This window comes from Bufo bufo, chromosome 4, assembly GCF_905171765.1.
Source record: "Bufo bufo chromosome 4, aBufBuf1.1, whole genome shotgun sequence".
NCBI lineage: Eukaryota > Metazoa > Chordata > Amphibia > Anura > Bufonidae > Bufo > Bufo bufo.
Window position 1 is genome coordinate 577,404,938 of NC_053392.1, and position 15,621 is coordinate 577,420,558.

The following is a 15,621-nucleotide window of genomic DNA, read 5'->3' on the forward strand; positions in this document are numbered from 1 at the left end:
GTGAGCTGCAAAATGATAATTACCACTAAAATAATCTAGTCAAGTACCACCAGAAATTTCGGGACGGTTGACACCCGGCACCCCCATGTTCAGAGTGGAAGCTCTGTCCACCATGTAGTTTACATCACTGATTGGGAGTTGTGCTGCAGTACCTGGCACGGCCACTACATTGTGTGAGGAGCTGTCTGCCTCCAGTTCCGTACACATTATAGTGCCCAGAACAGCTTACTGGTGGGGGCGCTGAGCATCGGACCCTCAATTTGATACCGATGACCTATCCTGAGAACAGGTCATCAATATTTGCAGACCGGATACCCCCCTTAAATTGACGTGGAGGCGAGCTGCAAAACTAGCCACAGCACACATTCCTGCAGCCACGTAATACTATCATAGTATCGGTACCCGTGCATACGCCACTGTATATAACCTAAATCTAGAGATATGAGCCAGGAAACTAACATGTGGGATACACTATACTAAAAGCGTTCAGCTATAGAAACGCCCAATTAGCGCACCTTCAGGAATGAGATAATGAGGAATTAGGACCGAGTATGGAGTTGTCAAACGCCCCTTGCACAGTATAATAAAACATAACACCACCAGCACCTAAAAATATAGCGGGTAAGGAATGATGGTTCATAATTCATTATTACAGCAGGACTAGAGGGCGACGCATTAGGAGAACGCGCGCCATCTGCTGGCTGAAATGGTTAATGCAGTATATTTCAATCTCAACCACAGAGCTGCAGTTTTCCTGGATATGTATGCCAGCTGTGGTTCGGGAATGGAATCACGGGATCGCCTGGGCACGGCAGAGGCAGATCAGCTAACCCTGCATTAAATGGTTATGATAATATGATGCCGAACCGCAGCGAGTTCTGGATGGCTCGCCCTATTCATTGCGTGTAGATTGCAGTTCAGCACATGCTACTTTCAATATACATTGACTTCTATGGCTGCATACATCGTATGGAAACCCTACAGATCCCGATGACACAAGGAGGTAGTTCATTTACATACAGACCTGAACATTATATCTTTAGACAGTGCGGTAGTTATGGCTTCCACGTCACCATATGGAGGGATGTCACTCAGCCGTGTAGTGTCAGAATGTATTAAAGAGACGGCTAGGACAGATGTCTGCAGACAAGCTGCCACCTGCTAGATCTGCACCAGGGGACCCGCAAGATGTCTCAAATCCCACAGGACAAATCCCAGCTTCAACCAGACCTCCGCCACCTGCAGGTGCCATGAGGACCAGCACATGCCAGGCACCAGCGCAGAGTTTTCTGTCTCACCGGATCCCTCCTTCATGAAATGCCAGCGGCAAAGCCTGGAAGACGCAGAAGAGGAGCTCCTAAAAGCCTCTACGATATACGGCAAGGATGATGCAGAAGTAGTCCCGGCAGGCACACTGATTCAAGCAGGCAGCTGCCCTTTAGAATTGCTCTTATCGCGTCTAACTGAACCGCGTTCGCACACCTCCAAGGGCACAGTAATGCACTCAGCCGGGACCCCGGACATGCTCATGGTGGAGCCCATTTAGCTTTGAAAAGATTCACGTCCAGATATCAGTCCTTAAAAAATAAAATAAAATGCACAACATAAAAAGACAAAGCATGAAGTAACCAGGCTGTGAAAGCAGCCAACATGGCCGCTGAAGAGGCGGCCGGCACTACAGGCTCCAACCAAAACCTCCTCATCTCTGTTCCACGGCTGTGACCATGATGCAGTGTCTAATGGGGGTCTGTGGTAGTCAGAAACCCTCCCACTGTTTCCGCAGATCTGGATTCCATTTTTTTTTTTAAAGGGTTTACCAATAAGTTGATTGCAGGTTGTTTTGCGGCTGCACCTTGGGTACACAAATGGGGGCGGCCATATTAGGGTTGGGCGATATCAAAAATATTCCCACGATAACGATAAATACCCATTTAGAAGAAAAAACACTTGCGGCCGCAAGGAGGCGTTCTATACTGTATGGGCAGGCAGCGGGGCACAAGGAGGCATTCTATACTGTATGGGCAGGCAGCGGGGCGCAAGGAGGCGTTCTATACTGTATGGGCAGGCAGCGGGGCACAAGGAGGCGTTCTATACTGTATGGGCAGGCAGCGGGGCACAAGGAGACGTTCTATACTGTATGGGCAGGCAGCGGGGCGCAAGGAGACGTTCTATACTGTATGGGCAGGCAGCGGGGCGCAAGGAGCCGTTCTATACTATATGGGCAGGCAGCGGGGCGCAAGGAGCCGTTCTATACAGTATGGGCGGGCAGCGGGGCACAAGGAGACGTTATATACTGTATAGGCGGACAGCGGGGCACAAGGAGCCGTTCTATACTGTATGGGCAGACAGCGGGGCACAAGGAGACGTTATATACTGTATGGGCAGACAGCGGGGCACAAGGAGACGTTATATACTGTATGGGCAGACAGCGGGGCACAAGGAGACGTTATATACTGTATGGGCAGACAGTGGGGCACAAGGAGACGTTATATACTGTATGGGCAGGCAGCGGGGCCAAAAGAGTCACTATACTGCATGGGGCCACCAGGAGACATTATACTGTCTGGACTTGTACTGTAAGGGGGCCACAAGGTGACATTATACTGTATGGGACAACAGTTTGTAACCCCTCCACCGTCAGTATAATAATGTCTTGTGGCCCCCATACAGTAATGTCTTCTTGTTGCTCCTGTTTATCCAGTGCCATCACCATGTGCAGTGCAGCTCGCCGGCAGGGCCAGGGCCGCAGAAGACATGGACAGCACAACCTTTATTCCTGACCCCTGGGCTGTTAGGGTCTCTAACTCCTCTACCCCCACCTTGTGCTCGGCCAGTGGGCAGAGACTTGAATATGGGAGCAAGGAGGAGCCGGGGGGCGGCCGCTGCAGGAAGAGACATGTACGGTACGCATATGCGCAATGCAGGGGCGGGCTGACACAGATTTAGGGCTCATGCACACGGGCGACATCCGTGCAGTGGGCCGGACCCATTCAACTTGAATGGGTCCGTGGTATGTCTGCATCGCAAAAAAATATGACGACATGTCATTTTTTTGCGGTGCGGAACAACGGAAAGAAACACCACGGAAGCACTCTGTAGTGCTTCCGGTGTTCCGTTTTGTGACTCAGTTCCGCATCTCCGGAATTGCGGACCCATTCAAGTGAATGGGTCCGCATCCGTGATGCTGGGTGCACGTGGACGGCGGCCGTGGATTGCCGTGTGCATAAGGCCTTAGGAGCGGTCAGCACACATATGACGTCACCCTATACCGCGGTTATTTGGAAACAATGATATCTCCATATTGCTGTTTTTTAATACCGCGGTATATCGTTGACACCGGTTTACCGCTCAACCCTAGGCCATATGCGCCCTGCGCACACAGAGGGGGGTGGCCGCACTACATCGGGAGTTTCCCAGCTTTAACTGCTCAAGTAATGAGTGAAGTTCAGGAGAGAACGTACATGATGAGCGGCGCAGATCACTGCGGGATCTGAGGTCTACAAGAGATCAATATCTGAACTAAGCCGACGACAGATAACGGCCCCTTATTGACTGATCTGTAAAGTACTGGCGCGGGCTCATGTATACAAATGCAAACACAACACGCGGAGGTATAACCCACATGAAAGCAGTGCCCCCCTGCGTGAAACTGGAGGCACTCCGAGGTACAGAAGGGCGCCACAGACTTCTACTGAGCGGTGTCTGTACACGGACATTATATACCGTTATACACATGACCCCCAATCCTCCATGCTGCAGCGCACACAGAATATTTTCCATCTGGTCACCGCCAGGCTATACAATTATCCATAACCAAGAACCTATAGGCAGAGTCATATGGTGAGCACGGCTGAGGGATTGTCTTACATGTTAACCCCTTCTACAGAGAACCGCATCCTATAGAAGGCTGTGGACACTTTTGGGCCAATTTGATTGCATTTTAATCATTATCGCCCAAAAAGATTTTTTTCCAATCGGTCTTTATTAAAAATGTTTAGCCCTTTTTGAGATACAAGGGTTAAAAAAAAAAAAAAAAATATAAGTGTCTGTTTACAGTTCTCAGTCCCATCAGCTGACGGCTCCAGTTTTTCTGTGATCGCCTGACCTCACTCATTTAAAGCCATATTCTTATCAGTTAGATTAGAGTTCAGCTATAATGAGTGTTTAGTCAGAAGATCAGAGATAAGGCTTCACATGAGCCGTCAGCTGACAGGACTCAGGAGCGACAATCTGCAAAGACTGATGCTTCATACGCACATCAGTGATTTCTACCAGTGATTGTGAGCCAAAACCAGGTGCGGCTCTAAACACGGAACAGGTGCAGATCTTTCCCTTATACTTCATCTCTGTGGAGGCTCCGATCCTGGCTTTGACTGATGGCAAGCACCGACGTGTGAATGAGGCTTGACAAAGACCCAAAAAAAAATGATTTGTAGCTGAAATGAGCAAAATGCAAACATAATAAAAATAAATAAAAAAGAATTAGAAAAAAAATATATATATATCCCCTTTAAATCCTGATTTTTTTATTATAATATACTCATTTTAAAGGGCACATCCAGCGAGCGCCTCTTCTGCTAGAAATATAAAAAGTGCCGGGAGAATTTGCCCCGCACTGGAGCACCGCCTCTCCCACCATCACTCGGTGGGGGGAAATATGGTCTGCAACATCACTGAGGGACCCTTTAAGTTCAGTGTAAAGGCTCATGCACACGACTGTATGCCCTCTGAGACATACGGTCGTGTGCATGAGCCCTAAACGTGATCGCGCCTGCCTGGCCTTGTCAATCAATTGCAGAGACAGCAGAGCCTCTAGGTGTAATGGTAACGCCCCCGTTGCTCCTAGAGGCTTATTTGTATATAGTAAAACATCATCTTTCTCAGCAATGTGGGCAAATATGAACATGGGACCAACACAGATGCCTTCAGCTGCCAAGCGCACATGTAACAGGTCAGCCGGTGTCATAGGTACAAATCTGCTGACAGAGGCCCTTTAACAAGCACAATGCTGCCATTCTCCTGTCCTTGTACAGTTCCTGTATCGCACACTGCGCCCCTCCCCTGTATTACAGGCTCCTAATAACCACAATGTGGTCTCGTCGGAAGCAAAGACGACAGAGAAGCATTTTCTGGGGAGACCAGTCAGTAATTTACCGTTCCAGCAGAGTCACGTGTAACCAGACTGCGGCCATCACAGACTCCACGCAGTTTCCCCCGCTTGTAATCGAGCCTTGCAGTAACTTACTGTTACAGTCACGTCTACCTACCTCCCGGAGCAGTGACTTACAGGGAGTAAAGGGGGGAAGCTGCAGTAACAGCCCCCCCCGAGCTAATATTCGTGGCGGTGATCTAACACTATGCGATAAGCAGCCTTACCCTAAGGCTCGTTCACACTGGTGTCACTGACTTAGGTCTCATGCCACGAACGTATTTTCTTTCCGTGTCCGCTCCGTTTTTTGTTTTTTTTGGACCGTATATGGAACCGTTCATTTCAATGAGGCCGCAAAAAAAACGGAATTTAGTCCGTGTGCATTCCGTTTCCGTATGTCCGTTCTGCAAAAAAATAGAACATGTCCTATTACTGTCTGCATTACGGACAAGGATAGGACTGTAGTATTAGGGGGCAGCTGTTCCGTTCTGCAATATACAGAATGCACACGGGTGTCGTCCGTATTTTTTTTGCGGACCACAAAATACATAGGGTCGTGTGCATGAGACCTTACAATGGGGTGAAGACGACGTGACGAGAGCCTCGAGCTGGGGGTCATACTCCAGAATGATAGGAGTTCCCCCCCTGACTGCAGGGCGGCTCAGTGGTTACCACGGCCGACATAGTCCTGGGTTCAAATCCAACCACGGACTAAAGCACGCAGATGCACACGGGGCTGATGTGAACACAGACAATGTACACGTCATATAGAAGCAGCAGGAAACATACGTGAAGCAGACGTCACCTGAGATGTGATCCGGCATCCATTACTACTGCCTACGGCGCGAGCACTATACATATGTATCCAGTGCACAGACATGTGATGGAAGGCGGAATACACGATATAATGGGCGCACACAGTTATACAGTATGTACACATACATGATCTATACTTACATCTAATGGTAACATAAGAGCATACATGTATACAATAGACACATACCTGCTGTATACAGACATCTAATGGTAACATGAGAGTGTATATGTATACAATGGGCACACACATACATATACACATTGCCAGGACGGACACACTGCACAGCACACACCTGCTGTATATAGACATATAGTAACATGCATATACGTGTATATAATGGGCACACACATATACATGCACAGCACACACTTCACACATTACACACGTCCTCTGATCACGTCACATACATGCACAGCCCACACAGCCATGTCCTCTGATCACGTTACATACATGCACAGCCCCCTCTGCAAACAGACATGTCCTCTGATCACGTTACATACATGCACAGCCCCCTCTGCACACAGACATGTCCTCTGATCACGTTACATACATGCACAGCCCACTCTGCACACAGACATGTCCTCTGATCACGTTACATACATGCACAGCCCCCTCTGCACACAGACATGTCCTCTGATCACGTTACATACATGCACAGCCCCCTCTGCACACAGACATGTCCTCTGATCACGTTACATACATGCACAGCCCCCTCTGCACACAGACATGTCCTCTGATCACGTTACATACATGCACAGCCCACTCTGCACACAGACATGTCCTCTGATCACGTTACATACATGCACAGCCCCCTCTGCACACAGACATGTCCTCTGATCACGTTACATACATGTACAGCCCCCTCTGCACACAGACATGTCCTCTGATCACGTTACATACATGTACAGCCCCCTCTGCACACAGACATGTCCTCTGATCACGTTACATACATGTACAGCCCCCTCTGCACACAGACATGTCCTCTGATCACGTTACATACATGTACAGCCCCCTCTGCACACAGACATGTCCTCTGATCACGTTACATACATGTACAGCCCCCTCTGCACACAGACATGTCCTCTGATCACGTTACATACATGTACAGCCCCCTCTGCACACAGACATGTCCTCTGATCACGTTACATACATGTACAGCCCCCTCTGCACACAGACATGTCCTCTGATCACGTTACATACATGTACAGCCCCCTCTGCACACAGACATGTCCTCTGATCACGTTACATACATGTACAGCCCCCTCTGCACACAGACATGTCCTCTGATCACGTTACATACATGTACAGCCCCCTCTGCACACAGACATGTCCTCTGATCACGTTACATACATGTACAGCCCCCTCTGCACACAGACATGTCCTCTGATCACGTTACATACATGTACAGCCCCCTCTGCACACAGACATGTCCTCTGATCACGTTACATACATGTACAGCCCCCTCTGCACACAGACATGTCCTCTGATCACGTTACATACATGTACAGCCCCCTCTGCACACAGACATGTCCTCTGATCACATTACATACATGTACAGCCCCCTCTGCACACAGACATGTCCTCTGATCACGTTACATACATGTACAGCCCCCTCTGCACACAGACATGTCCTCTGATCACGTTACATACATGTACAGCCCCCTCTGCACAGACATGTCCTCTGATCACGTTACATACATGCACAGCCCCCACTGCACACAGACATGTCCTCTGATCACGTTACATACATGCACAGCCCCCTCTGCACACAGACATGTCCTCTGATCACGTTACATACATGTACAGCCCCCTCTGCACAGACATGTCCTCTGATCACGTTACATACATGTACAGCCCCCACTGCACACAGACATGTCCTCTGATCACGTTACATACATGCACAGCCCCCACTGCACACAGACATGTCCTCTGATCACGTTACATACATGCACAGCCCCCACTGCACACAGACATGTCCTCTGATCACGTTACATACATGCACAGCCCCCACTGCACACAGACATGTCCTCTGATCACGTTACATACATGCACAGCCCCCTCTGCACACAGACATGTCCTCTGATCACGTTACATACATGCACAGCCCCCTCTGCACACAGACATGTCCTCTGATCACGTTACATACATGTACAGCCCCCTCTGCACACAGACATGTCCTCTGATCACGTTACATACATGTACAGCCCCCTCTGCACACAGACATGTCCTCTGATCACGTTACATACATGCACAGCCCCCACTGCACACAGACATGTCCTCTGATCACGTTACATACATGCACAGCCCCCTCTGCACACAGACATGTCCTCTGATCACGTAACATACATGCACAGCCCCCTCTGCACACAGACATGTCCTCTGATCACGTTACATACATGTACAGCCCCCTCTGCACACAGACATGTCCTCTGATCACGTTACATACATGCACAGCCCCCTCTGCACACAGACATGTCCTCTGATCACGTTACATACATGTACAGCCCCCTCTGCACACAGACATGTCCTCTGATCACATTACATACATGCACTGCATACATCCAGACTGGGCTCCGCTCTCTCGGGCTGCAGGGAGCCGGCTTCCCCCGCTGACAGGTCGCCTCCCCCCGGCTGTCACCCGCACACATGCGGCTCCTCCACTCACCCAGGCTGCCGGCGAACCCGTCCATCTTGTGCTGGTTCCCGGTGGTGTGCGCGTCGTGCGGGGCTGCGGCAGGCGGGCGGGCAGCGGCGCCTTCCTGGATGGGGCTGAGCTGGGGAGCCTCTCTCATTCAGTCCGCACACGGGAGGCGGCGGAGGACACGTATCGTGCGTGCGGCAGTCAGCTCCGCTCCGCGCCGTGCACAGGGCAGTGTCTGTGGCTGCTCCTCTTCCTCCTGCCGCTCCCGCCTCTGTCACAGCCGCCCTCCCCCTCCTGCGGCGGCGCCGCCCACTAAGCCACGCCCCGTTCGCTTTTCTTTTATTGACATAACTTTATTGCGAGCGACAAAGAGAAGGTGAAAGGTGTTAAAAGGTGTGAAAATACACTTTTCGGACAAGTTATGTCTTTAGTGGGAAGGCGAGAAATAATCGCGTTTTGTTATATGTTGTTATTAGTAAATTTACTTTTTCCGCTGGTATCCAGGAGGAAACCGTCCACAAGTGTAGACGGCACCTGACCACCCTGGTTTACTTCTCCAGGGAGCACGTCAGGGGTTTCCATTGACATAAGTAGCATGCAGTTTATGTGTAAGAGGTTTTACAGGTTCTCCTGTTTGCTAATATACCTTGTATCTCAATTCATTGCGGTTTGCAAGATCCCTGCTTGTTGTCAATTAAAAGGGATTTTCTTGATGGCCTGTATTGATGGCCCGTTCTCAGGAGGTCTGACACCCAGCTCTCTGGTGAGCCCTGCGTGTCCTTACAGCTTTGGGACCGATTAACGCGACGTCACTGGCCTAGGAAGCGCCTGCAACGCTTAAAACGTGAAAAAAAAAATATATGATGTGAACACAGCCTAACAGGGAGATCATAGTAAAACTGTAATGCACAGCAGGGGGTGCTGGGTAGGGATGAGCGAACTTGTGTTTCAAGTTTGACGTACAAGGTTGGGGTTATCTAAGAATTCCGTTATGGATTCCGCTACCACGGACCATAAGTTATAGTGCGTGGTAGCGGAATCCATGACGGAATTCTTAGGCCTCTTTCACACGAACGATACGGATTAGGTCCGGGTGTGTTCAGTCAAACTCGCGCCATTTCGCAAGCAAGTTCAGTCAGTTTTGTCTGCGATTGCGTCGCGTTGTTCAGTTTTTTCTGTGCAAGTGCAAAGCGTTTTAATGCTGGTACCCAGACCCGAACCCAGACTTCTTCACTGAAGTTCGGGTTTGGGTTCGGTGTTCTGTAGATTTTATTATTTTCCATTATAACAGTGTTATAAAGGAAATTAATAGCGTTCTTTAATACAAAATGCTAAGTAAAATGACCATTGAGGGTTAAAAAAAATGACCACCACATGGTGAGCGTGATGACGTCAGCGAAGGTCCTTTTGCAGGTCCTGCAAGAAGAAGACAGAAGACGATAACGGCTGCGCGATCAAGTGGATGAGGTGAGTCATTTTTTCATAATTTTTTAACCCTCAAGGGTCATTTTAGGGTACTTTCACACTTGCGGCAGAGGATTCCGGCAGGCAGTTCCGTTGCGCATTTTTCAGACTGATCAGGATCCGGATCAGTCAGAAAAATGCATTGCAATACCGGATCCGTTCCGGTGTTATCAGGCAAAACGGATCCGGTATTTATTTTTTTCACGTTTTTAAAGATCTGCACATGCGCAGACTGGAAGGACGGATCCGGCACTAATACATTCCTATGGGGAAAAATGCTGGATCCGGCATTCAGGCAAGTGTTCAGTTTTTTTCGCCGGAGATAAAACCGTAGCATTCTACAGTTTTCTCTTTTGCCTGATCAGTCAAAGACTGAACTGAAGACATCCTGATGCATCCTGAACGGATTACTCTCCATTCAGAATGCATGGGGATAAAACTGATCAGTTCTTTTCCGGTATAGAGCCCCTGTGACGTAACTCAGTGCCGGAAAAGAAAAACGCAAGTGTGAAAGTACCCTAACTTAGCATTTTGTATTAAAGAATTCTATTAATTTTGTTTATAACCATGCCTGCCCCCCATTGTTTTCAATGCTGCAATTCGCTTTAAGCCACGACCACGCCAAGATGAGAAATGTCCCTCCTTGGCGCGGTGGCGGGAAGGAAGTCACTTTGAGCGGGTTCACAGCACTCAAAGTGAACAACCGCACTAGATTGGTTTCTGTTATGGAGTATGCGGTGGATTTTGACTTTTTTTTTTAATCCGCCATATGACAGGAATTTGAGTCGCATTTTCTACATCAAGTTTCTAAAATATTAATATCCCTGTACCAAGAACCAAAGCGGTGAGACCGTCGTACGTAGAAGACGGGAGCAATTTACCATCTGACTCATAAATGAGCGTCTGCCTCCATCTCCGCTACAAATCTGATTTGAATTGATGGCCCTCTGCTGACCCCAGCTAACAAGATTGGGAGCGCGCCGTCTTTTTCCTGCATCCCCTGGAATATTCCCAGCGCGCCTCACTACGTTTATCACTTCATTTGTCAGTCGGCTTTGGCTCAGGCCTCCTAGATCTTCTCACAGTGCAGCTCCAATTATTCAGGACAGCGGCTCTTCCGCCTTAAAGGGGTCTTCCGGTAAAAAAGATTTTTTAACATGTTTCTACAGCATGGCCCCTGAAACAGAAGATTCATTCTTACTGCCGCTCTGGTGGTCTGCGCTGCCTCCGCTCGGTGGGGGTCCGACTCCCAGCACACTCGCCAGTCAGCAGACGGCGGTATTATTACATTTTGTACGGATGTTCATTGTATTTAGAGAGTCAACTCAGTTGAAGGTTTTTGCGGGAAAGCCAGTTACTGTAGTAATACCGGTAGGATTCTAGGAGGTTTCCTCTCCTCTCCTGACATGTCTGCTTTAATAGCTTCATGCACTCCCCATGTAATACCAATTCTGGATCAGCTAGTCGTATTACTCTGTGATGGGCCACTCCTCTATTATTCCTACTAGAAGTTTATGAATAAATTGTTACCAGTCAGGGGGTGTCTCTGCATAGTCTCACTCTATCCGGTCAGTGTTGCCAGGGTCAGACTATGCAGGGACACAACCTCAACTGGTAATACCTAATTGGACTTTATTGTAGACTTCTGGCAATTAATTCATAAACTTCTAGCAGGAATAATGCAGGAATGACACATATTAGGCTGGGTTCACATATGCATTGTATATTCCGTTATACCATCCCCTAACTAATGTAAAAAATAAAAAGCCATCATATAGGACATGACAATCTCTATCTAACACAGCTAGAACCAGCCCTGTACGTCACACGGATCCAGAGATCTCCCCATTCATTGCTCTACAGGATTTATATCAAGCTGACAGCTCAAGGGGAGGGTCTTTTCTACTGCAGCTCAGGGGGCGTGTCAGCTCTCCCTATCACAGCTCAGGGGGCGTGTCTAAGCTATCCCTATCACAGCTCAGGGGGCGTGTCTCAGCTCTACCTATAACAGCTCAGGGGGCGTGTCTCAGCGCTCCCTATCACAGCTCAGGGGGCGTGTCTCAGCTCTACCTATAACAGCTCAGGGGGCGTGTCTCAGCGCTCCCTATCACAGCTCAGGGGGCGTGTCTCAGCTCTCCCTATCACAGCTCAGGGGGCGTGTCTCAGCGCTCCCTATCACAGCTCAGGGGGCGTGTCTCAGCTTTCCCTATCACAGCTCAGGGGGCGTGTCTCAGCTCTCCCTATTACAGCTCAGGGGGCGTGTCTCAGCTCTCCCTATCACAGCTCAGGGGGCGTGTCTCAGCTCTCCCTATCACAGCTCAGGGGGCATGTCTCAGCTCTCCCTATCACAGCTCAGGGGGCGTGTCTCAGCTCTCCCTATCACAGCTCAGGGGGCGTGTCTCAGCTCTCCCTATCACAGCTCAGGGGGCGTGTCTCAGCGCTCCCTATCACAGCTCAGGGGGCGTGTCTCAGCTCTCCCTATCACAGCTCAGGGGGCGTGTCCCAGCTCTCCCTATCACAGCTCAGGGGGCGTGTCTTAGCTCTCCCTATCACAGCTCAGGGGGCGTGTCTCAGCTCTCCCTATCACAGCTCAGGGGGCGTGTCTCAGCTCTCCCTATCACAGCGAAGGGGGCGTGTCTCAGCTCTCCCTATCACAGCTCAGGAGGCAGTTGAAGGATGAAACTGAGCATGTGCGGCCATCTCAGTGAGCAGGTCAAAGAAATAAGAAAAAACAAGCAGCAGGTGGCGCTATACAGATACATCTTATTGAATAAGTCAGTGGCTATGCTGCACCAAAAAACGCATGGATTTAGGCTACTTTCACACCTGCGTTCAGGTGTCCGCTCGTGAGCTCCGTTTGAAGGGGCTCACGAGCGGTCCCGAACGCAGCCGTCCAGCCCTGATGCATTCTCAGTGGAGGCGGATCCACTGAGAATGCATCCACCTGCCAGCGCTCAGCCTCCGCTCAGTGAGCGGACACCTGAACGCTGCTTGCAGCGTTCGGGTGTCCGCCTGGCCGTGCGGAGGCGAGCGGATCCGTCCACACTTACAATGTAAGTCAATGGGGACGGATCCGTTTGAAGATGACACAGTATGGCTCAATTTTCAAACGGATCCGTCCCCCATTGACTTTCAATGTAAAGTCTGAACGGATCCGTTTGCATTATCATAAAAATAAAAAAATAAAAAATTATTTATTTTTTTTTGTTCATGGTTATGCAAATTATTCATTAATGACATATAGGATGGGAGTAGTAGTGCTGTTTCTATTTTTGCAGATGACACCAAACTTTGTTATAAGGTACAGTCTATGGAAGATGTTAATAAGTTACAATATGACTTGGACAAACTTACTGTTTGGGCCTCCACTTGGCAAATGAGGTTCAATATCGATAAATGTAAAGTTATGCAAGCAGCATATGTCCTAGGGAGAGTAAGGCACCTTTCAAACGGGCGAGTTTTCCGCGCGGGTGCAATGCGTGAGGTGAACGCATTGCACCCGCACTGAATCCGGACCCATTCATTTCTATGGGGCTGTGCCCATGAGCGGTGATTTTCACGCAATGCAGGCCTCATAGAAGTGAATGGGGCTGCGTGAAAATCGCAAGCATCCGCAAGCAAGTGCGGATGCGGTGCGATTTTCACGCACGGTTGCTAGGAGACGATCGGGATGGAGACCCGATCATTATTATTTTCCCTTATAACATGGTTATAAGGGAAAATAATAGCATTCTGAATACAGAATGCATAGTACAATAGGGCTGGAGGGGTTAAAAAAAAATAAAAAAAGATTTAACTCACCTTAATCCACTTGTTTCTTCAGGACCTGGGTAAAGGACCTGTGATGACATAACTGCGCTCATCACATGGTCCGTCACATGATCCATCACCATGGTAAAAAGATCATGTGACGGACCATGTGATGAGCGCAGTGACATCACCACAGGTCCTTTACCCAGGTCCTGAAGAAAGAAGACAGAAGAGAAGCCGGGCTGCGCGAACAAGTGGATTAAGGTGAGTTAAATTATTTTTTTATTTTTTTTAACCCCTCCAGCCCTATTGTACTCTGCATTCTGTATTCAGAATGCTATTATTTTCCCATGTTATAAGGGAGAATAATATAATCTACACAACACCGATCCCAAGCCGGAACTTCTGTGAAGAAGTTCGGGTTTGGGTACCAAACATGCCGATTTTTCTCACGCGCGTGCAAAACGCATTACAATGTTTTGCACTCGCGCTGAAAAATTGTGCATTTTCCCGCAACGCACCCGCATCTTATCCGTGCAAAAAACATGACGCCCGTGTGAAAGAGGCCTAAATCTGGGAAAGTCACTGGTTGTGAAGGATCTGGGTGTATTAGTAGATCATAGAATAAAAACAGCATGCATTGCCAGTCTGCTGCCTCTAAGGACAACAGAATTTTGTCTTGTATAAAAAGAGGTATGGTCTCGTGGGACAGGGATGAAATATTCCCACTATACAAAGCATTGGTACAGCCTCACCTGGAATACGCGGTTCAGTTCTGGGCACCAATCCATAAAAAGGATGCCCTGGAGTCACTAATAGGGTGTCGTTTTTGTACTGACACACAGAAGGAGGGTATTTTTTGTACAGACACACATTATGGGACATTGGCTATATTGGGGGCACTAAGAGGAGGTATTTTTTGTACTGGCACACAGAACAGGCACATTTTTTGTACTGGCCTTCTGCACACGAACGTGCTCGCCCCGTGGTCATGCTGCAGGCACACATTATAAGGAGATTTATTAGAGATCTATTACTACTGAGGGGCGTTATAATGAGATTAATTACTACTGTAGGATTAAGAGGAACATGATTGCTAGTATGGGCACTATGGGGGCATTATTACTTCTGGGGCACGGTGGAGACATTAGTACTGTTGGGGGCACTATTACTACTAAGTGCACTCTGGCAGAGAATTATTACTATTGGTGTGAATTTAGGGAGCACTATTACTGTGGGGCACTCTGGCACAGTATTAGCTGAGCAAAATTATTTTTGGGGGACATTATGTTTGCGACACTATTAGTGTCAGGGACACTATTTGCTTAGCACAGTTATTTTTTTTAGGGCACTGCGTGCCAGTAATTGTTAAAGGGGCAATAACTATGGTACTAGTATTTTCAGGTGGACTGTTTCTGCAGGATAGTATTGGGGGGGGGCACAGTATTGGGGGTGGCAGGATGGAGTATTGACAAGGTAGGGAGGATGATGGAAAAGTAGGAAACTAAGATGTCTGTTTGTCAAAGTCTGCAGAGATGAGAAATATCTGAAAGAAATCATCATGGCGGTCTGGTTCGAATGGAGAAGATGAAGAAAGAGAACATCTACATCAGAGGAGACGTCAATGGATGTAAGAAGTATGTGGCCAGAGGTCGCACTACGTTTTTTCCAGAAGAGTAAAAATACTCCTGTGACCATTTTTGAGGAGTATTTTTACCCAAGGAGGAGTACGAAAGCTGCAGTAATACAAATACATAATACGTAGGCCTGCGATTGTTCACATCTGCGTTTGGAGCCTCT

General features: G+C 48.6%; 1 protein-coding gene across 2 annotated transcripts in view; it reads right to left on the minus strand.

Moving 5' to 3' along the window:
- EML4 (EMAP like 4) overlaps positions 1 to 8,868 on the minus strand; it is a 162,354-nt gene extending 153,486 nt beyond the window's left edge. For both annotated transcript variants that reach the window (XR_005778531.1, XM_040430353.1), the window contains exon 1: positions 8,632 to 8,868. Coding sequence is in view for 1 of the 2 variants with exons in the window: in XM_040430353.1 (XP_040286287.1) it covers positions 8,632 to 8,758 (127 nt within the window). In the remaining variant the exon portion in view is untranslated. The remainder of the gene's footprint in view (positions 1 to 8,631) is intronic.
- Between the last annotated feature and the right edge of the window lie 6,753 nt (positions 8,869 to 15,621).